Source organism: Natator depressus, chromosome 7, assembly GCF_965152275.1.
Source record: "Natator depressus isolate rNatDep1 chromosome 7, rNatDep2.hap1, whole genome shotgun sequence".
NCBI classification, from domain to species: Eukaryota; Metazoa; Chordata; order Testudines; family Cheloniidae; genus Natator; species Natator depressus.
This window is the reverse complement of record NC_134240.1, coordinates 18,644,585-18,665,922: the sequence shown is the minus strand read 5'-3', so window position 1 is coordinate 18,665,922 and position 21,338 is coordinate 18,644,585. Positions and strand designations below refer to the sequence as shown.

General features: G+C 46.1%; 2 protein-coding genes across 9 annotated transcripts in view; one reads left to right on the top strand and one right to left on the bottom strand.

Moving 5' to 3' along the window:
• IFT122 (intraflagellar transport 122) overlaps window positions 1-2,158 on the bottom strand; it is a 48,083-nt gene extending 45,925 nt beyond the window's left edge. For all 3 annotated transcript variants that reach the window (XM_074957572.1, XM_074957571.1, XM_074957570.1), the window contains exons 1-2: window positions 2,105-2,158; window positions 516-582 (exon numbers count right to left, since the gene is read on the bottom strand). In XM_074957572.1, coding sequence (XP_074813673.1) covers window positions 516-582; window positions 2,105-2,145 — 108 coding nt within the window. In that variant the 5' untranslated portion in view covers window positions 2,146-2,158. The remainder of the gene's footprint in view (window positions 1-515; window positions 583-2,104) is intronic.
• A 711-nt stretch (window positions 2,159-2,869) lies between these two features.
• On the top strand, window positions 2,870-11,624 carry MBD4 (methyl-CpG binding domain 4, DNA glycosylase). 6 transcript variants are annotated; one of them, XM_074957575.1, is made up of 8 exons: window positions 2,870-3,133; window positions 4,933-5,193; window positions 5,814-6,703; window positions 7,414-7,488; window positions 8,293-8,427; window positions 8,752-8,901; window positions 9,422-9,525; window positions 11,357-11,624. In XM_074957575.1, the coding sequence occupies exons 1-8, from the start codon at window positions 3,039-3,041 to the stop codon at window positions 11,432-11,434; spliced, it is 1,788 nt and encodes a 595-aa protein (XP_074813676.1). In that variant the 5' UTR covers window positions 2,870-3,038; the 3' UTR covers window positions 11,435-11,624. The 6 variants fall into 6 exon arrangements, with proteins under 6 accessions (XP_074813676.1, XP_074813675.1, XP_074813678.1 ...); XM_074957574.1 differs by having other exon boundaries at window positions 2,870-3,233; window positions 7,417-7,488; XM_074957573.1 differs by having other exon boundaries at window positions 2,873-3,233.
• The last annotated feature ends 9,714 nt before the right edge of the window (window positions 11,625-21,338 follow it).

Here is a 21,338-nt window from a genome sequence, read left to right as displayed (position 1 = left end):
ACTGTGCAAGCACCAGGGGCGGGGGGCTCAACCCTTGGCCCGCCCACTCCACCCTTTCCCCCAAGCCTCCACCCTTAACCCACCTCTTCTTCCCCCCCTCCTCCCCCTTTACTCCGCACACCAGGTCCTCACTCCTCCCTCCCCTGCCTCCTGCCTGTGGCACGCAGGCTCCCCCTCCCTCCCCTGCCTCCTGAAGCCTACAAGACAGCTGACTGCCGTGGGCAGGAGGCAGGGAAGGGAGGGGGAAGGTGCTGATCCACGGGGTCTGCCGGCGGGCCGGAGGTGCTGGGGGGCACGTAGGGGAGCTGATGGGGGGCTACAGCTGTGGAGAAAGCAGGCAGCCAAATGACATTATAGCGAAGCATTGGACAACTTTAAATGGAGCATGTCCTGTAATTGAGCAGGGACATAAGATCGAAACAACGTTAAGCAAGAGGACGTCAAGTGGGGAGTTACTGTATTATTATTGTTAGATTCAGGTGGTATGGTGTGGAGAGGAGTAAACAATCTCCTACCAGCAATCTGTTTCCTGCTGCAATTATCAGCTGAGTTCCATCAGGTTTAAAGGCAAGATCATATACACTGGACAGTGAGACAAAAAGGGAAAATTAAGGACAGAACACTAAATATTACAAGAAATACCCAGAAAACATACTTTCTATTTCCAACATTGTTTAAATGCCATAAAAAAAGGAGTAAAGATTTAATTTAATAGAATTTATTACACACTTCAGAACATATCTAACTTAGGGGAAAATTCTAGAAGTCAAACAGCTTTATGATGCTTTCCCCACATGCAATAAGGAGTTCTCCAAACCAGACCACCATCCTGCAATTGGCTTTGTCCAGGCACAGAAGTATGCTTACACAGATCCAACTGCAGGACCAGGTCACTAACCTGCAACTGCATCCTCGTAGACAGACACTTGTGATCATGCATATGCAGTTGCAAGATCTGGGCCATTAAAATAGGGAAGACCTTGTGTTATTCAGACATTACTATTGATATCATATTACCTATAGTTTAGGAGAACCAACTGTATACAAGCTACAGTACGTATTTTGTTGGTTACATGGAAATAAAAACAGATTCTTGTTCAGTGATGAAGAAACAATCAAAATAGAAAGGTGGCCCCATATTTAACCTTGCTGTCACTTGGTGTTGGTAGCGGTAGGGGCTGGAGAGGTGGAATAAATGATCTGTATTTATTCCTCAGTAAAGTTTTCCTGAGATATACAGTTGGTTTCCAGGAGGACAATCCTACCATAGCACAGCTTAGTACAACACAATGACACAGAACTTCAAAAAGTTGCCAATATACAATAAAATAGTATTGGTGGGAGGGCATTTTCTTCCAAAGCACTTTCTACCACTTGTATATACAGCACTGGAGAAATTAACCACTTATTGGTTTAGCAAAGCCACCCTTCACCCTCCCTATGGAGAAGTCTGGCCAAGCACACTGAAAGCACTCTTAGAAAAAAAGTGTGGAGTGATCTTTAACGTGCACACAGAGCAAAAAGAACCATAGTTTGGAAAATCACCCACAGAGTAAACTACCTGGAATTCAATTTATCTATTTTCTTTAAATGAAGGGGTAAAATTGCATCCTCCCACCCTTCACATCCCTACCCCTCAGGAACCCACAACTTGGAATTCTGGGAACTCTGTATATTCCATACTTAATGCTTAATTTACTAAACCATCCCCATTGGACTCATATTTGATGTTTCTTCCATGTCTCCCATTGACATTAGCAACCACGGTTATAAACCACAGGCTGCTACTCTCCTGGCCCCAATAAGAACCCATGAGACCTTACTGGTTCATACAGATTGTGAGGTTTTAAATTGATAAGAAATTTACTATTAAATGAAGACGGACTGACAAAAATGCAATATGCCTGATCAGATTATCAACATACCCATCCTGCAGTGACCCTCACCCTAAACCTTCCCCTGGGGCAAATCCCCCATCACATTCCTTATTAGGCCATGAGCTCCCCAGGGCAGGGGCCACATCTTTCCATTTGCCCCATAAAGTGCCCAATGTGCTTTGGGATGCTGTGAAAATAGTAAACATAAACCATACTCAGCCTCTTACCATTGCTCGGCCTTATCCCTCCAGGTCAGTGCAGCCCTCATTCCTCCCTCTCCTACTAACACCCCCTCCCTCACCGCCGGCCCTGCCCTCTCTCCCCAGCACCCCCTCCCTCACCGCCGGCCCGGCCCTCTCTCCCCAGCACCCCCTCCCTCACCGCCGGCCCGGCCCTCTCTCCCCAGTACACCCCCTCCCTCACCGCCGGCCCTGCCCTCTCTCCCCAGTACACCCCCTCCCTCACCGCCGGCCCTGCCCTCTCTCCCCAGCACCCCCTCCCTCACCGCCGGCCCTGCCCTCTCTCCCCAGTACACCCCCTCCCTCACCGCCGGCCCGGCCCTCTCTCCCCAGTACACCCCCTCCCTCACCGCCGGCCCGGCCCTCTCTCCCCAGCACCCCCTCCCTCACCGCCCGCCCTGCCCTCTCTCCCCAGCACCCCCTCCCTCACCGCCGGCCCGGCCCTCTCTCCCCAGTACACCCCCTCCCTCACCGCCGGCCCTGCCCTCTCTCCCCAGCACCCGCCCCCACTACCGCTTCATCCCCTCAGCGTGCCGCGCCCTGCCTGTGTGTGCCCGTTTTCCTGCCTGCCTACCGCCCTCTCTCAGCCCCCTCTGCTGTCTCGCGGCACCGCTGGCGCTGCCCTGCCTCTCCCCCTTCCCTGGCTGCTGTTTGTTTATTTACACAAGATTAAAGCTCCCCCAACCTTCCCCAGGCAACGCGCATGCGCACTAACCCCAAAGCCCTGTGTTTGGAATCAACCGGCACGACGCGAGGAGGTGGAAAGGGAAAGGACAGAGACGGAAACGTTGAATCAGGATTGCGCATGCGCCACGAACGCTGCGTCCCATAGGCACTGCGCTTGCGCGAGGGGGGAAAGTAGTGCGCAAGCGTGGAGCTCTCTGCGGGACTGTGCTTGGAATACGCATGCGCAAGAGGCGGAATGGGTCTGTGTCGGGACGGTTCTCGCGGGAGAACCTCTGCGCGCCCTTGGCGGGATCGTATAGTGGCGAGAAGCTCTGCGGGGGCGTGTGCTAGGTATGCATTTGCGCAGTGCAGGCAGGAATGACATACCCGCACGTGACATGGGAGGTGCTTCAGCTATGGCGGCTCTGGAAGTACGCGGGCAAGAGGGCAGGTAAAGTTACTATAGCAACAGGAGGTCCAGCGACCTTTCAGAAGGGCTAGGTCTGTTCCCTCAGATTGGTCCTTCTCCACAACGTGGGCTCCTGCAGCATGGTGCGGTGACGCCACAGGGTGGTTATGTCACAGAGCGTGGTGCGGTGATGTCATAGGGCGTGATGATGTCACATGCTGGTGACGTCGCAGGGCATAGTGCGGTATGTGAAACCCAGTACTGCATGGGTGTGTCGGTCGCTGTGGGCCCTGTTTGGTGCCCTGCCAGCTTGGCTCTTGGGATGTTGTGTGCTGTCCACAAAGTCTCTACTAGAGAGCGCCACTGACTGCTAGAACTGGAACTGCTCAGCTGTGTGTCATACGCTCTATGGTGCTGCACTCTGGGAGAGTCTCATTTAGCTTGAATGGTGGGGCCTGGAACAAGAGGAACTGAGTTATATCCCTGCTGCCACTGGTGACCGTTGGGCTGGGTTTCAGCTGGCTGAGGGCCCTGGGCTAGGGTTGGGACAGGTATAAGGTTCTGAGACCTACTGCTGTGGAGTCGTTTTCTGCTATGATGCACCGATTTAGCAATCATAACGCTTAAGTGGCCCCAGACATATAAACAACTTTATGATTAAACTGAGATACAGATTCACAAAAGCAGCTTCATTACTCCCCTTCTGGGGTGGGTGAACTGCCTCAGTCTTTTCAAACCTCTGTCACCGTCCTTCTTGCACAAGGCTCCACTGGCGCACTCCCCAATTAAGGGGGTTGAGGAGTTGGTGTTAAGCAATGTGAGGCACTCCTTTTTCCTCAGTTCATGTGAGAAGAACACACATTTAATATAGTCAGATAGTAACGTGTAGGGTTTTCAACTCTTAGATATAAAAAACTGGTCATTCGCCGTCCCTGCTCCCCTCAGCAAAAAGAGTCCTACTCCAGACTCTAGCTAATTATTATTAATATGTTTTAGAGAACAATTTTACACAAACGTGTATTTTTGTGTTGTTTTATCATTTTCCTTACCTTATCCTAATATGGTTCCACAGTCCAGACAACTGGGGTGGTGAATTGTAGAGCACTCTAACACGTCCTTTCCTCCCTGCCCCGCACGTTAAACTGACAAGGCACTACAGTACAAAAATCAGCCAGGGCAGTTCAAAACCTGCCAAGTGGCAGCCCTAGTAATGTATATGTTACGGTATATTACTTATCTATGTGGGCTCTAATTAAGGTGGCCATTTATGTTTCAAAGAAATAAAGAACATGAAAAATGCACTTGGAAGCTTATTTTTAAAGGCTAACATTCTAATGTGGTTCGTTTATGGCACACGATTATATACAATACAAAGTCACACAGATGTATTCCAGACTATGATCTTCAGTATGGTTATTGCTGAAATACAGGACAAAGCATTCCTCATGTTAACTTGAAGTCCAATATGTAAAACATAGTATAGATTGCAAATATTTGTGTTCCACATGGGAGAGAGGCTGATCATGCTGTTTCCATAGCTCTCCCAGCATCTAGTGTCCCGGTGAAGAAGAGACAAAGTCTCACACATAACAGTGCACAAATATTTCCAACAGGCCAGCTAATACCTTCATTGTTTTCAGTTAATTTTTTTTTCCAAATCTCTGCAGCTCTTGAAATACTGTAGTTCTGAATAGTTCCAGACAGGTCTATTTCTATCATTGTGTTTTACGTTTACTTTCAGTGACAAAAGTAAAATGCAAATTGGAAAGAAAACAAAAAAAGAGGGGAAAGAATTAGTGACAGAGACAAGAGAATATTTTGGTCTACAGATTGAAGGTACTGAGACCACAGTAGAAAACACACTCCAGTGCAAAGAAGATGCAGCTGCTGTGTCAGAAGTGGCTTCTAGATGTCTCAAAAACGTTCCAGATGGATGGGAGAAGATCACAAAGCAACGACAGTCAGGCAAAACTGCAGGGAAATATGATGTTTATTTCATCAGGTAATATTTGATGCAAATCTTGAAATTAAAGCTGTATAATAAGTAAAAGCAGTGTATGTCACACAGACGTATTCTGCTGGTTGCTTAGTGAAGAGTAAGTGTTGCAGAGCCTAGGAGTCAAGTGTCCTTGTTCTGTTCTAGTCCTCGCCCAGATTTATTCTGGGACGGATCCAAAACCCACTGAAGTCAATAGACTCCTGTTGATTTCAGGAGCCTTTGAATCTGACTTAGGGCAAGTCATTTAACTTCTTGGTACTTCATACTGATATTATGGAAATCTGTAAATAAAAATATTTACATGTCTCATAAGGGTAGCATGAGGCTGTAAAATACTTTGATATACTTAAATGAAAGTATAAAGTATTACTTTACTTTTAAATAGTATTAAGTATTACTTTATTACTTGTAAATTATTCTTTGTATGAACATTTTTGATAGAAGGCTTGTCTAAAAGATATTCAGCGTTTAAAAAAAATATTGAGAGATTATTTTTTGGAAAATGCAGGTAACATTTTTGGCTTTTTTTTTTTTCCAGAAATGTAAGGTGCAGTTTTGTTTGTTTTAAGAGCAAGGATTGGAAACTATAACCATTGATCATTTAACTTTCTTTCATTTCATAGTCCTCAAGGAGCAAAGTTAAGATCCAAATGTGCACTTGTGGCATATTTTAGTAAAAATGGAGAAACTGTTCTTAAACCAGAAGATTTTGACTTTACTGCTCCTGTTCAGAGCAAAACTCGATCAAGAGCCAAAGGATTCGGTGCAGAAGCTGTGGGACTAAGATTACAGAATAAAGAATGTAACAGTAAAGCACAAGATCTTAGTGTGCAAAGTAGTAAAGAAGAACTTAAAGCAGTGGAGTTGCAGACCAGTAATGAACAGCTGGAAAACATTTCCATCCATCTGCAGGGCAGGGAGGACTTGGTCATTAAAGACATTAAGCCAAAGGACTGTTGCATAAAGGCCAAAGAAAAAGGAGCAGTTGGAAGAAGGGCTCAAATTAAGAAAGCTAGAAAGGGCTCAGAAAAGAGGAATTCAGATCACAGCCAAAATAAAAGGCAGAGAAAAGCATCATGTAATAAACAAGAGGCTGAGGGCAGCCAAATCAAAAAATTCCGGCGAAAGAAAGATGTTTGTGTTTCTGATAGAGGCAGAATAGACAATCAAAACTTAAACCCCACAGATACTGGAAAAGCAAACACACTCTCAAAGGATGGAATAATGACTTCAGAATCACAATCAGAGATGCATCTTGGACTAGTAACTGCTCTCTCAGAAACGGAGTCAAGAACCATGGGAGAGTTAGGATGTGCAGAGAAGAGTTCTGATGATGTAGCTGCTATGAAATCTGACAAGAATATTGCAGAAAGACAAGGATCGAGTGCATTTGCGAATGAGAAGGATTGGGTAAATTCGGGTAACCAGGATTTCAAACCTGGCACTGAAACAGACATTAGCATTTCACAGCCTTGTGACAAGAAAAGCTTTACATCAGTGAAAATGCTGCAAGGTATATACATTTCAGAGCAGAGCACTGTTCTAAAATTCCATCAGGGATACTTCCAAACCAATTACAAAAAAGGAGTGTTTGTTTCAGGCCTGCCTACTCCGTGACTGGGTATGGTTAGAACTTTCTAAATCTGCTTGCCTGGAGTCTGTCTAATCTGTTTATCATATTTACCATACAGAGCATCAGATATTATAGTAGCTAAATGCTATGAACCAACCAGTTCAAGCCAAGGAAGTAGATTTATTCACTTTTAGAAATTACACCATCACTTTCTCTGATTTAATGTAACAATGATCACTACTCTCCAAATGCCAATTAACTTCTTAAATTACTGCAAAAGTGGCCAGGTTTTGATTCAAGAAATACAACTAACCTTGTTTAATTTAATTCTGAGGTTAGTATAATAGTTCATTGATTCTGCCCTCAATTATACCTGTGCAGCGCCTATTGACTCACTGAGATATGACTACTTTTGTTAAGGGTTTGTCATTTGAAGATATATTTTTTTGTAACAGATTCTGAAATATAGATATCAGAGTGGAACTAATTCTCATTTACATACAGTAGTGCCAATAAAAGTTCTTGTTCCCACCCCAAGATAAAGAGGAAATTGATTCATGAAAAGTTAAAAAAAAAAATCTGTTTTCCATTTCACATTCATTTCCTTTTAATTTTAATAGCGATAATTCCAGGTATTTTTTTCTTTTTAGAAGATTATATCCCAAGAACACAAGTAGAGAGAAGGAAAACCAGTCCATATTTTTCTAGTAAATACAGTAAAGAAGGTATAGTATTCTCTGTGGGAAAGAAAGCTGTGTTTTGGGGGGATTGGAAGGTTTAAGAGATTAGTAATGGGGGTATGGAGCCTTTCACTTTTATATCAGTAGCTCAGATCCAGACCTGGTCATTACTAATCTGAGAGGTACCACCATTGTGGCCTACGTGAGAGGATTTTTGTTGTCTCATTTTAAACCTAGCAGACAGGTGTCCATATTGCACAAACCACCATCACATTTTGCATTAACTGGCATTCTTGGTGACTGTCTCAGCAGAGAAGCTGCAGATTGAATGGGCTCTGAGACTGAGCTACATTTTTACCCATTAAGGCTGTTACTCTGTATCAGAAGTGAAGCCCACACATCTGCTGCCTGCTCTGTACTTAGTTGATGCTAAGGGAATTTATGGTAGCTGTAAGGCCCCTTCTCCCCAGAGAACAGCCCCAGTTACAGGGAACCTCTGGATGTAGATGATCTCTACATCCAGATGCCAAGCTAGTTCTATACTACCTCCAGAGTGACCCTGGGTGCAGGAGACATTCTGGGGATAGAATGAGGGTGAGTATGGCTTGGGCAGACCTTTGCCCTGGCAATTCTGCACCCATAGAAATATAGGTGCAAATTAGGGCAACCCACAGGGCTAGGCTAGCCTGCAGTGTCATAACACAGGAGTAGTAAATTCTCTACCCTCTCTCCGTGCGATAGTGGGAGCGTGAGGGGTGAGTCTGCTCCAAAGTTTCTTAAAAGAATGGGGGAGGGAGAAATCAACCTTTTACTGCTCAGTAAAGTTTCCCATATTTTCTTTGTGTGTAGCTCCAAGCCCACCAAGAAGGAAGGCCTTCAGGAAATGGACTCCTCCTCGGTCTCCATTTAATTTGGTCCAGGAAACGCTCTTTCATGATCCATGGAAGCTCCTCATTGCAACCATATTTCTCAATAAGACCTCAGGTAAATAGGTATATATGATATGATATGAAGCTTAACCTCTACATACCAGTTTCACAGTCTGTGAGTTGCATCGGCTTATGTAAATGCTGAATTTGGGTCTGATGTGGTTGTTAGGGATTGTTGAAAGATCAGGGCCTTAGCTACTAAGTTTTTCATTACAATATTGAAAGGATTAAATACTACTATCTAAGGTATATTAGTATAAACAACTTTAAATAATTTGCATCTTCCTCATCAACAATATTCAGAATGCACACTTCGGATAGTCACAGAGAGGAAGTTACTATACAGCCTTTCTGTTCCCAACATATTATCTCTGCCTAGGTAAGATGGCAATACCTGTGCTCTGGGAGTTTCTGGAGAAATATCCTTCCCCTGAGGTAGCAAGAACTGCAGACTGGAAAGAAATGTCAGAGTTGCTTAAGCCTCTTGGCCTCTACGAACTCAGAGCGAAGACCATTATCAAATTTTCAGGTAGTTTCTTTTGAACATGTCTGCGCAGAGCAGTCTAAACTGATGTCAGTAAGAAAGTGGCATTATAAACCCCAGTTCTGTGATTTTCCTTCAATGTTCCAAAGATAGAACAACATGTGTAATGGAGGAGCAGGCCCTTGGTTTGAGATGACTATCAGAATTAAAAACTTCATTAGTATCAACAAGGTTGATATGTTTTGCAATGAGATACTACAGTATTTTCTGTATTTTAATGTTTAAAATACAGACATTACTGTGTAGATTTTGCTATGTAGTCATTTAAAGCTGTCTTCCACAGTGAGGGTTGCTTAGAAATCATTCCTTTTTCACCTGTTACTAATGTAATACATTTAGTTAAAATTATAGAGTTTAAAAGAGTCTAAACTGGGGATTTGGATGTTTTAATTTAAAAATAGGATTTTTCCAGTTCTACAGTGAGTACCAATGTTTTCTTGTAATATTTTCTGAGGCACATTTCTCTACATGTTAACCTGGTGAAGTATGGGGTTATATTCTCTAGATGAGTATCTGACCAAGCAATGGAGGTATCCTATTGAGCTGCATGGGATTGGAAAGTATGGCAATGATTCATACAGAATCTTCTGTGTCAATGAATGGAAGGAGGTAAGTGATGCTGTCATTCTCTAAGGGCCAGATCCAATGCTCATTGAACGCACTGGGTTCCATTGACTTAGTTAGACCTTGGATCAAGCCTTATATAATCATGTGGATTAAAAATAAAATAGAGTAGAAATCATCTGTCAACTTTAATTAAGAAGTGTTCATAGACTGTATTGTTTATGGGCCTGATCCTGCAAGTCCATATTGATGTGAATAGCCCCAAGAGCTAGTCCTACAATTGTGCCTGGGTGTGCAAGGAGGCACCTAAAGGCTAATGACAGTTGTCTCAGTTCAGGGCACCCAGTTGTCTCAGTGGTCCAGCAAGGGCACATACTACTCAGGCTTCCAGCTTCCCAGCCATTACCTGTCGTAGATGAAGACCTGCGTCTCTCTCTCTCTCTTTTGACCAGATTATTTCCAGGCTGCACAGTTCCTTGCCTTTTACTGTGTTATTGCCAGCAGAGGCAGGCTGCTCAAGCACACCTGCTTCCTTCTTCAGGGAGTGATAACAGAGTGTTTGTCAATATAAATAAATTGGTTAGTCTCTAAGGTGCCACAAGTACTCCTTTTCTGTTTGTCAATAGTTATAAGTTACCACACAGTTCTATGCAAGCTTATTTTTTTCTTAAACTAAAACACTGTAGAGAAAACATTAAAAACAATACAAGAACCTACATGCACGCTAATAGGCTTACAATAGACCATGCCAACACTAACATGGGTTCTGGCTGGAGCAGACCTTCCAAACCCCATCAAAAGGAATTATTTTGTGATCAGGTTCATCGCAGCTTCAGCTCAAAGAGCACACGGTCATGTAGGGCCTCAGTAGGCCAAGTCCTTCCAATCCTCTGAGGATTGGGGCCCTTCACGGACTAGAAGTCCTGTCCTTTTGCTGGATCAGGAAGAAGGCTGTGAGCCAGTTTATAAACAGGATATTTATCTAGAAACACTTTGTCTGTTTCATCCATGGAAAATCAAGTTTGAATTAGTATATGCATACTTCTCCCAGGGGATTCAGGGCTGGATTTATACCTTACGCACCCGTAGGCACAGCATCTTCAGCGGCCCCCCTGCCTACAGCTGACCTTTTGTGTTGCACACAGTTTTAGAGAGGTTAGGCTCCCGTAGAACACCGGTGCCCCTAGCTATGTGCCTAATTGGAAATCCGGCCCTTTGGCTGATGATGAAGGAAATACATTAGCATCTTCCTCCTACAAGAGAAGGTACATACATTTTAATTTTTAATGGACTCCAAAAGGTATTAAGTCTTATTCAGTAAAGTTTAGCTTAATTCCATAAAGTTTGTCCAGGATATTACAAGATGTTGTCAGTCTGACACAACAGTCACCCCCTTCAATTTCCCTTTACGTTTCTTGGATCGGTTGTGAGATTTTTTTTCCCCATCTTGATATTGGTAGTGGTCTTTGTGATGTGTCAGGGTACCTCCTATTTTATTCGTCTGCAAGAGCATAGCATCTGCTCTGACTTGCCTCTCCTCCCTCTACTGCAACCCAAAATCCTCACTAGGCTCTTCTCTTGTTTACAGATGGTTGCAAACAGCAGCTGTACTCCATTTAGCAAGGTTATTGTGTGACTTGCCTTCTCAGTTGATCCAAGTGGTGCTTCATGCATGATTAGTACTTATTCCCGCATTTCAAGAACATGCATGCTTAGATCTTTTATGTATCAGCATGCTGAAATACCCCTAAACTATAAAGTAGGCTCCGAGCTGGGGGTGGAGATATTCCAGGCAGATGTTTCAGTACTGCAAAAGATTTTTATAGAAGACATTTTTATTAAAAACATTAGTTCTGATGCCTTCCTTCTCTTTCAGGTACATCCACAAGATCACAAGTTAAATACATACCAAGCATGGCTCTGGGAAAACCATGAAAAAATGAGTCTTAATTGAAAAATGCAGATATGTTTTTATATAACTTCACTTTTTGGTACTTAACACCTTGCTCTTGGCTATATGTACACATGAAATGGAAACATCCTATATTCTCTTTACACATTTTTAGTTCTGATCATTGAGTGCTTAATTCCAATATTTGATTGTGTTTAACATGTTTTCAAACCCACATAATCATTGTAATTAAAAGCTGATAAACATTGATATTTTAAAATAAATTTTGATAAGTTTTTTATTTATTTTTGATAAGTTAAGTATTTTAATTCGTCAGTGCTGCAAACACTAAAGTGATATCATACTTTCACCTAACTAACTAATACCATGCTACCTTACCATAGAAATCCAAGTGTTATTAATTATTTATTTTGCCACATAAGTATTGCTTCTGACCTATCTAGTGATGGGACAGAAACATCCAACTCCCTTTTTTTGGCTACTTGTGAGTAATCAAGTCAAAGGATCCCAGAAGAGGGAAGGTCCTTAGAACTCTTAAACTCCCATTGCTAACTTTGCAAGCTAAGGGCCTGATCCTGCAGAAGCTACAAGTTTAGGGTCTAATCCGATGTTCACTGGAGTTAAAGGAAAGACTTAATGGATTTTGGATCAGTCCACTTCTGCTTTACTACTGAATAACCTCATTGACTGTAACCGGGCTATTCATGGTAGTATGCACTAGGCTTGGTGTTATGTTTGCAAGATCAGCCCCTAACTGCTAACTTTTAAAGAGCTTCCTGCAGCTGACTTGTGACTATCACCAGTTTTGTATTCATGCTGACCAGGACTTTGACATCTTGTACATTCTTACAGCCCTGCTAACTACTCTTCCTTTGATAATTTTTTTTGTTTTTACTGCTCACTAGCGATTAACTCTATAGACTAGTTTTCATCATTTCTTGCTATCATCCAGAAAGGTAGTGCCTTTCTTTTAGCATACTGTGGGCCTGATCCTGCAGAAATCGGATCACTAACTAACTCCCGCTGAAGTCAAACACTTCACAAAATCAGGTCCAGAACAGGACTTCAGTGGGGCCTAACCTAGTGGGAGATTGATTAATGGGCCTTATTTTTAAATACGATTTTTTTAACACCTGAGCTGCTGTAAAATCCTTGTTTCTGAACTTATATTTGCCATATTTAAAGGAGTCAAACAGGTCCTAAAGATGAATCTATAAATACAAAAGTGTGGCGGTTCAATGATGAGACAGAACACAGGTTTATCCAAGCAAGCAAGCTGGTTAGCTGAAAAGGGCTGCCGCCTGTCAGCTTTCCACCTTCCCTTTTATTATATTTCTCCCCCCTGCGCATTACCTACTTCCACCGCAAAAAGACACAACAAAGGAATACATGACTTTGATTAATATTCTTATTTTCCAGCCTCTATCTACTACAATCCTAATTCTCAGGCCTTGAGGCCAGGCCAAGGAAGCTTCCCACGATTACTGTCCTTTAATTAACTTCCCAGGGTTCATATCTGGTCCTCGTCCTTGGATGGAGCAATGTGTTGCTCCTACACAACGGTCAGGGTGTGCCCTGACTGTTTCCAGGTGGATGGACTAAACATGAACCCTTCATTCCCCCGATTTTTGTTTAATTATACTCGGCCATCTCATGGTAGCCGTCAATTTGCTTTTGCAAGCAATTTAACTCCCAGACTGACAAGGACATAACTCGGGGAGCTTGCCAGGGCGAATCTCTACAAAGCCTTAGCAAAGAGGGAATACATTGTACGCAGCAGCAGCAAAAAATAAGCCCAATGATCACAAACACAGCATAACCGAAAAGTTGTCGCAGCCATCCTAGAGATGGCAGCCAACCTGTAAGCCAATTCCAAAAGCCCTCAAACCCCACATCTTGACGTATGTGTGCCGTAAGATTGGCCAACTCGGCCAGTCTAGATTCTATGGAACGACTGTTATCAGTTAAATTAAAACAACATATATGCCGAAACGTGGAACAGCCTAGGTGATGTTTTAAGAGCAGAAAATCAATGGCTGCTCTGTTATCCAAGATTGCATCCCTTAATTCATGTTGCTCTGCATTAAGTAGGGCAATTGCCTTGGATGTTGTATTAATTGCCTTCGCTGCAAAGCACGCCAGGGCATTTAAGGTTCTGGCTGTATAAGTGGCAAGCCCGGGGACCCCAACAATGGAGGCCGCTAAAGCAGTATACCCAGCGCGACTAAAAAGCTCAACATCTGCAACACAATTATCTGAAAGGGGTACACTTCTTTTACTGTGCCTTTGGCTGGCAAAAGGCAATATAAGCGTCATTCTACTAAGACAGCAAAGGGTGCCATCACTTAAATTTGCAGGAATATAACTAAAGGTGCGTGAGCCACAGGTAAAAAACCACCCTGATGGTAGGATGATATGGCCATAATTGTATGAAACATTTACAGCGTGGGAACAATTTAAGAGGGGTTGAGGAATTTGCCGACAGCCCAAGGGCACCTTTGTACTAGTGCAATTAACCACACGCGCACAGGTGACATTGTTGGCCCCGGCCGGGTACGGTGTGTGGAGGGATATAGCCGTGTGAGGCAAGGTATAGTTGGCCGGGCCCCAATTAGCCATGCCAGAGTACTGGGAAGAGAGATTCGCATAAGCAGCGAGCATCGTCTCATTCCCTATTTCCTCAGGGTGATGACATACTGGTATAAGGCATGTACCTAACAATTCTCCGGCTGCTACAGAATCAGACAAACAAAAGTGGGTAACATTTGCTATTGAAGCCAATCTTTCCCATATGTTATATGTCATTCGGGCCCGTAACGGGGGAAGCGCTCCCGAGCCAACCCCTACAGGAAATAGCAGACACAAAAGGCATACAATCAGCACAGAATTAGCAGTGATTTGGGCGAGAATCGCCACAAACAAAGTCTCAGGAGTCTCTGGCTGTTGATTTGCTGCCAGTCTTCGTTGAGCCGCCGCGACCAATGCTTTTACTGCTCCCCATGTCACGGGCTGGCTTGGGACGCTACGCCTCTTCCGTTTCCGTCCCGCCGTTGTCGACCCGGGAGGCACCACGTTCTCCTCCAAGGTCAGCTGAAACTCCGGTATGGGGTTCGACAGCCCCTGGCGCCATGCCATGCTGTTTCAGTGCCGGTCGCACACACCGGGCTGGAACCCACAACGGTCCTGCAGGGAGAGACACAGCAGCATATCCCCGACCCCAAGTGATTAGAGGTACTGGGCCCAGCCACTGCGGATCGGGCAGCTGACGGTAAAAGACACGCGGTCTTTCCAGTACCTCAGATTTGTGAAAATGGCGATCCGCGGGGGTCTGCTGATCTGCGTTCAGCGTTAAATTATTTAAAGTAAACAAAAGGATATGCATTTGTTGTTGAATGTCTCCTAAGGTTCGGAGACGCAGCTCCCCTTGTTTTAATTGTTTATCAAGCAAGGTTTTGAGCGTGCGATTGGCACGTTCAACAATGGCTTGGCCCGTGGAATTATAAGGGATCCCGTGTTTAAGACGGACGTTCCATTGGGCGCAAAAAGTGGAGAGGGCTGTGGAGCAGTAAGCTGGGGCATTATCCATTTTAATTTGGCTTGGGCGACCCATAACAGAAAAACAGGCTAGCAAATGGTGAATAACTTTAGCAGTGGCTTCCCCACGCTGTGGGGTTGCCCACAGAAATCCCGAATAAGTATCAACAGAAACATGTAAAAAGGAATAGGGGCGGAACTGTGGCACATGAGTGACATCCATTTGCCATAGCTGATTTGCTGCAGTACCTCTGGGGTTAACGGCATAAGAAAAAGTAGGAGCAGCAGCGGCACAGTGGGGGCAGGAACGAACAATGGAACGTGCATGATCAGCAGGAATGTGAAACTGCCGGGCCAAAACAGAGGCAGACTGATGGAAAAAGGCATGGCTTTCAATGGGGTCAGAAAAGAGGGAATTTACCTGACCACGTAACGCGCGATCAGCGCGTGCATTGCCCTCAGTGAGTGACCCAGGCAGAGGGGTATGACTGCGAATATGAGCAACAAAATAAGGGAAATTACGAGTGGAAATAAGATATTGCAAAGACAAAAATAGGCGAAGGAGGTCCGCATCGACCTGAGGGGTAATGAGGGCAAGGGGTAAATGATCAATCACTTGATAAACATAATGGGTGTCCACAATTAAATTAAAGGGACAATCAGCGAAAAGTTGAAAGGCTAAAATAACAGCAGCCAGTTCTGAACGCTGCGCGGAACGCTGAGGCAGTGTAAAACGAGAACGCCAACGAGGGGGGTCACCTGATTGATAGGTGACGACACCTCGATGTGGAGAGCCATCAGTAAAAAGAGTAACAGCAGAAACAATGGGTTGAGAGCGGCTAAGACGATGAACAATTAGAGGCACCTTTTGTGTAATTACCAACCGAGGATCTTTTGGGGGATTATAAGAAATTTCTCCCACATAATCACAAAGAGCAACCTGCCAAGCCAAAGAGGTGTGGCACAAGGAATCAAATTCACTACGGGACAAGGGGAACACAATATCAACTAAATCAGTGCCAGTAAGTTGCACTGCACGGTGGCGGGCTTTACGAACAAGATCAGACAGGGCATCTAGATATGGGTAAATATTCCGAGGAGGAGTGGAGGAGAGGTACAGCCACTCTATGATAGAGACGGCTGTATTCGTACGGGGTACAAACAGAGCCGCAGTGGGCGTATGAGGGGTGGCAAGAAGAATCAGCCGTAGGGGACGGACCTCAGGGGGTCTGTCCACAAACTGCTGACTTAATGCTGCATTAATTTGTCGAATGCAGGCAATGTGCTCTTTAGTGATGGCAATAACTGCACCCGGTGCTCGGGCTCCACGTAGGAGCTCGAACAACGGCTGCAGCATTGAGGTGGGGAGACGAAAATAGGGCCGAATCCAATTTAAATGACCCAAAATCTGTTGTAATTTAACAAGGGTTAGGGGTTGAGGTAGAGTTAGTGCCGGACGAACCGGAGCAGCATAGGTTTGTAAAACCTTATGGCCGAGGTAGTGGTAGGGATAAGAGCGTTGGATTTTTTCTGGTGCCACCAACAGGCCATTTTGGCCGAGGATTTGAGACAAAGATTCAATCTGTTGTTCCGTGACCTGGGGACCACTAAGCAAAATGTCATCCATATAATGGTAGACCTTTAGCGTAGGGTACCGGGCACGAAAAGGGGTGAGGGCCCGATCCACAAAAAGCTGACACAAGGTTGGACTATTTTGCATTCCCTGGGGTAAGACCTTCCACTGATACCTTTGAGAGGGTTGCTGATTATTATATTGTGGCACCGTGAACGCGAATTTTTCGCGATCTTGTGGGCAAAGGGGGATGGTGAAAAAACAATCTTTTAAATCTAATACACAGAGCTGATCGGTTTGAGGAATTAAATTTGGATTTGGTAATCCATATTGCAAGGGGCCCATAGGTTGGATGCATTTATTTATTTCCCTTAAGTCATGCAACAGCCGCCATGCACCGGATTTTTTCTTAATAACGAACACCGGGGTGTTCCAGGGACTAGTAGAGCTTTCCAAGCGCTGTGCCAGCAAATGCTGCTGCACAAGCGATTGAAGCACTTTTAGCTTTTCTAGAGGGAGGGGCCACTGGTCAATCCAGACGGGCTCTAAGGATTGCCATACCAAGGGCAATGCGGAGGGCAATGTGGGTGAGGGAGGATTTTGAGCCATTAGATATTAATATCGAGGGTGGTGTCCAGCTTTGCGAGTAAATCACGGCCCCAAATATTGAGGTGGACAGGGAGCACAAAAGGGCGGATAGTAGCAAGGGTACGGCCTCCCGGTTTAGAGACTGTGACCCAAGACAAACTCTGTCGCCCGGGTTTACTACCCCCGATCCCCCACAACTCTTTAGAAGGAACCGTAGGCCAACTAACCGGCCACTCCGGATCACGAATCACCGTAACGTCAGCTCCAGTGTCCACCAGCCCTGTGAAAGGAACATCATTTAAGAGAAGTGTTAACTGAGGTTTCGAGGGGCGGACTGACATTGTCAGAGCAACAAGTGGAGAGGACGCGCTGTGAGACGGCGAGTGAGACAACGTTGATCCAAAGCCGCCTCCGCCCCGAGTTCGATCCTCGGCAGCTGGCACCTGATAGGGGACTAAAATCAATTGTGCAATTGATCGTCCACGCGGGAGCGACTGTGGAAGATGAGTCCACACCTGAACCTTAATAATGCCGGTGTAATCGGCATCAATGACCCCGGGGATGACAAAAAAGCCCTGTTTCCCAGCATGAGAGCGAGGGAGAACGAGACCCACAAAGCCGGCAGGGAGAGGTCCCGTCACCTGGGTAGGTATGGCGCAGACCTCCCCTGGCAGCCGAAAATCAGTGTCCTCCTGCATGATCAAATCAAGCCCTGCACTTCCAGCAGTCGCCGCCCTCATAGAGTCTATGGATTTTAAGGCAGAGGAACGGTTGTCTGAGTGGGAAACACCCCCGTTTGGCCCTGGGTTCGGGGGGGACCCGCCGCGCGGTTTCCCGGCCCGCTACGACACTGATTAGCCCAGTGATAGCCCTTTTGACACTTGGGGCACTTTTTTGAGGGTCGGGCGGGTGCCTTTGATGAGCGGCACTCCCGCTGGAAGTGACCCTCCTTGCCACAGCGGTAACAACGCTTCCCCTCTTTTCCGGTTCTTTTTAGGGCGGCAGCCAGAACTCCAGCTTTATGGGCTTGTGTGCCGATGTTTTGGCACGCCCGTAGCATGTCTGAGAGCTCTAAAATGCCAGAGGCTTGCGCCGTCTGGAGAGCGCGGCGGCAATCCTCATTTGCATTTTCAACTGCCATTTTTAACAGGATTTCCTGAGCTGCCGCAGCGTTATCCACCTGTCGGAGGATAGCCTCCTGCAATCTGTTGGTAAAATCCAGAAAGGACTCTGATGCACCCTGACGGATACTAACAAAGCTTTTAGTAGGCTTGCCTGAATCCGGGACCTTCCGGAAAGCATGCTGGGCGCAGGTGGAAATAAGGGGGAAGAGGGCCTGAGGGAGTTGAGTTTGCATCTCAACGGTAGCAAACGGTCCCTCCCCTGCCAAGTGCTCAAAAATAATACCTTCCGCTCTATGAATCTGGGCCTGGCGTTCCGCCTCCTGCCGATACTCACTAATCCAAATAACATATTGACTGGGTGACAGCATCATGCGCAACAGCGCCTTCCAATCTTCAGGGATCAGGGAGTATCCACTACCTAGCCCTTCAATGAGACCACGCACAAACGTGCTAGTCAGACCGAACTCGCGAATTGCTTTCTTTACCTCTCTAATCACGGAGTAAGGCAAACTGACCCAGGTTCCAACCGGGTTGCCCTGGTCATCGTTTTGCCAGGTCACCGGACAAACCGAGACCAGCTCAGCCAGCTCCTCTGCTGTAAGATCTGAGCGAGCCTTCGCTGCGTGCACCATTTGTTGCACCAGCGAAAGCTTCTGAGCAGATGCAGACGACCCCCTGGGGGGCCCCGAAGCATGGGGTTTCAGGGGGGGATGGTAATCACAGACCGGCTCTGGCGGGGAAGGTAAGGGAGGCGGTGGTAATAAAGGCACTGGGGGCGAAGCAGGGAGAGGGATGGCTGCAGGAGCCGACGGCGGTGGCGAAATCGGCAGCCCCTCTGTTGGTGCGGGAGAGGGTTCTTCCGAAGCGACACACTGTGTTGCATCGGTAGGAGGGGGGGTGGCTGCAGGAGCCGACGGGCGTGGCGAGATCACCAGCCTCGTGAGGGAGGGCCTGTCCGAGGCAACACGCTGTATCGCATCGCGGCAGAGGTGCCAGGCATGTAAAGCCTGCACGGGTGCCCGAGGCTCTTCATGCAATGTCTGGCCCAACCGCTCCCAGTCCGCTAGCTTAAGGGTTCCGGCTTCAGGGTACCACGGGCACTGGGCACTCACCTCCTGTAGCAGGAGAGTGAGTTCTCGAGCGGGGCAGTCATGCTGAGCCTTACGCAGCAGATACTGTAGCTCATTGCGGTGTTGCACTTGCAAAGCAGAGAGGGAGCTTCCCATACTTACCACAATGAAAAATACTCACCGGGATCCGCGAAGCGGATGAGTGACGCGTCTGAAACCCTTGCCGGGCGAGGTGAGTGCTGAGTGCCCCACGTTTGGGCGCCAGTTGTGGCGGTTCAATGATGAGACAGAACACAGGTTTATCCAAGCAAGCAAGCTGGTTAGCTGAAAAGGGCTGCCGCCTGTCAGCTTTCCACCTTCCCTTTTATTATATTTCTCCCCCCTGCGCATTACCTACTTCCACCGCAAAAAGACACAACAAAGGAATACATGACTTTGATTAATATTCTTATTTTCCAGCCTCTATCTACTACAATCCTAATTCTCAGGCCTTGAGGCCAGGCCAAGGAAGCTTCCCACGATTACTGTCCTTTAATTAACTTCCCAGGGTTCATATCTGGTCCTCGTCCTTGGATGGAGCAATGTGTTGCTCCTACACAACGGTCAGGGTGTGCCCTGACTGTTTCCAGGTGGATGGACTAAACATGAACCCTTCACAAAAGTATGTACATAACATGTAAAGGTTGGTGCAAGGACTGGGTTGAAGCTCTGCATTTGAATCTAATCCATAATGCCTTCACCCTGTGAAGCATCTAATGAACTATACATAGAGTGCAGCTTTAATCTATGCATCTCAAACTGGGTGTGTATTTTTGACCCATTTTACAGATGGAAAGAATGAGATGGAGAGAGGTTAATGTTCTGACTTTCAAAGGTGCTGGACACATGCAGCTCCCACTGACTTCAGTGGGAGGTGAGATGCTCAGCACATCAGAAAATCAAGCCCTTTATGATTTACCCAAGGCCATACCATGACTCCTTAATGTATAACAGAATGGAACCCTCTTTATCCTGACTCCTGGTCCCCTGCTTTAACCACCTCTCTAGACTTCCGCATCTGTTGTATACTTGGTAATTGTTTTATTTAGTAGTTTTTGCAATATCTAACTGTTTGTACCTTCACAGTATATGTACCTTCATAGTACATGAAGGTACAATGCCAAGAAAAGCAGGATTTATTTAAGTGGGGGATATTTTAAGAAGAATATAATATAAACATTTGGGGGCTCTTTTAAAGGTTACCATTAACTCTTTATTTAAAACAACAACATAGCATAAAAGATACTTTTCTATCCAAAGGGATTGTGGAGTGACCTTAAAACTCTGACCAACAGAGCCCAGCAATACATATAATAAAATTATAGTAGGTATTCGGTCCAGAAAGTTAACAGACTTAACATCAGTTGAGAGGCCTTACGCAGGCAACGAATGATTCACCCATTCAGACTTGGTCATTAAATTAACATGTACTGGAGATTCGTTTTTCCCCTTCACCAAAAGAGTACAGTATGAAGTGAAAACAACTGTTTGCATCTGCAGGGACTGCCCCCTCCTCTCTGGCTGCTATTGTGACTTGGTGGAGAAGCTATGCGTTATAGATATTAATAGAATGCCAAATCCCTCGGCTGGGAAAAGCCTTTGACTATGTGCTCCTCGGTCATTATAAACAAGGCTCACACCCATCTCCATGCAGACGGCAGGACTGCTCTGCCGCGAGAACTGGAGTTTGATGCATAGTCTCAGGCTGGGGCAATACTCGGAGCGCTGTAAAGGGGCCCCGCTGCACCGCGTCCGGGGCGGGGAGCGTAGAACCTGAGGCCTCACAGCCCTGGGGATGCCACAGGCAGGGGGCCCTTCACCATGCCCAAAGCGGGAGGGGGCTGTCCTAACTGAGGGGTCCCAGCCAGCGGACTCCCTCTGTGCCCGGCCCCGGGCCCTGGCTGCTCCCGGCCAGCCCAGGGGCTGGGGAGAGCGACGCGTGGCCGACACGACATCCAGGCCGATCCCTCCTCAGCCAATCAGGAGCCAGGCCGCGGGGCCGTTGCTATGGTCTCCAA